The sequence below is a fragment of the Papaver somniferum genome, unplaced genomic scaffold, assembly GCF_003573695.1.
Source record: "Papaver somniferum cultivar HN1 unplaced genomic scaffold, ASM357369v1 unplaced-scaffold_7, whole genome shotgun sequence".
NCBI lineage: Eukaryota > Viridiplantae > Streptophyta > Magnoliopsida > Ranunculales > Papaveraceae > Papaver > Papaver somniferum.
Window position 1 is genome coordinate 462549 of NW_020649859.1, and position 932 is coordinate 463480.

Consider the following 932-nt stretch of genomic DNA (forward strand, 5'->3'; position numbering starts at 1 on the left):
CACTCACTACTCCCCCAAATCAAAGACCATACAGAATTCCCTATATTTAGAAGGAGGTGGTGGAGCAGTTAGTGCAAGAGATGCTTAAATCTGGTGTCATACAACCTAGTCAAAGACATTTTTCTTCTCCAATACTACTTGTTAAGAAGAAAGATGGCAGCTGGCGATTCTGTGTAGATTATAGAAAGTTGAATGAAGTTACTGTCAAGAATAAATACCTTATTCCCATTATAGAAGAACTGCTTGATGAGTTATTTGGAGAAAGGGTGTTCACTAAAATCGATCTAAGGGCAGGGTATCATCAAATTCGAGTTTTTCCTCCAGATACATACAAGACTACATTTAGGACACACTAAGGGCTCTATGAGTTCATGGTAATGCCATTTGGCTTAACCAATGCCCCAGCCTCTTTTCAAGCACTAATGAATGATGTTTTTCATCCTCATTTGAGGAAATTTATTCTAGTATTCTTCGAAGACATATTGGTGTACAGCCCTGACATGGAATCTCATTTGGAGCATTTGGAAATTACTCTCAAGACTCTACAACAACATACATTATATGCCAAACTCAGCAAATGTACCTTTGGACAATCCAAAGTAGAGTATCTTGGACATATCATCACTGGTGAAGGAGTCAAAGTTGATCCAGCAAAGGTTGAATGCATGCTCAAGTGGACAATACCCACCACTTTGAAGGAACTCATAGGGTTCCTTGGACTTACTGGATACTATAGAAAATTTGTGCAAGGTTATGGGATTATATGCAAACCCTTGACAGAATTACTCAAAAAGGATAACTTCCATTGGAATGCTGATGCTCAAGCTGCATTTGAAGCTCTCAAGCAAGCTGTCACAACCACCCCAGTGTTGGCACTGCCTGATTTCAACTTACCATTTGAAGTAGAACTGATGCTTGTGATACAGGAGTAG

At 39.4% G+C, this 932-nt stretch overlaps 1 protein-coding gene across 1 annotated transcript; it reads left to right on the forward strand.

Moving 5' to 3' along the window:
* Positions 1-371: 371 nt before the first annotated feature.
* Positions 372-932, forward strand: LOC113343885 (uncharacterized mitochondrial protein AtMg00860-like). The gene has a single exon (XM_026587983.1). It carries the CDS (start codon positions 372-374, stop codon positions 930-932), a length of 561 nt encoding a protein of 186 aa, XP_026443768.1.

What these genes read in the sequence shown, in the direction of transcription:
- LOC113343885 (XM_026587983.1), top strand. Translation starts at nt 372, where the DNA reads ATGGTAATGCCATTTGGCTTAACCAATGCCCCAGCCTCTTTTCAAGCA.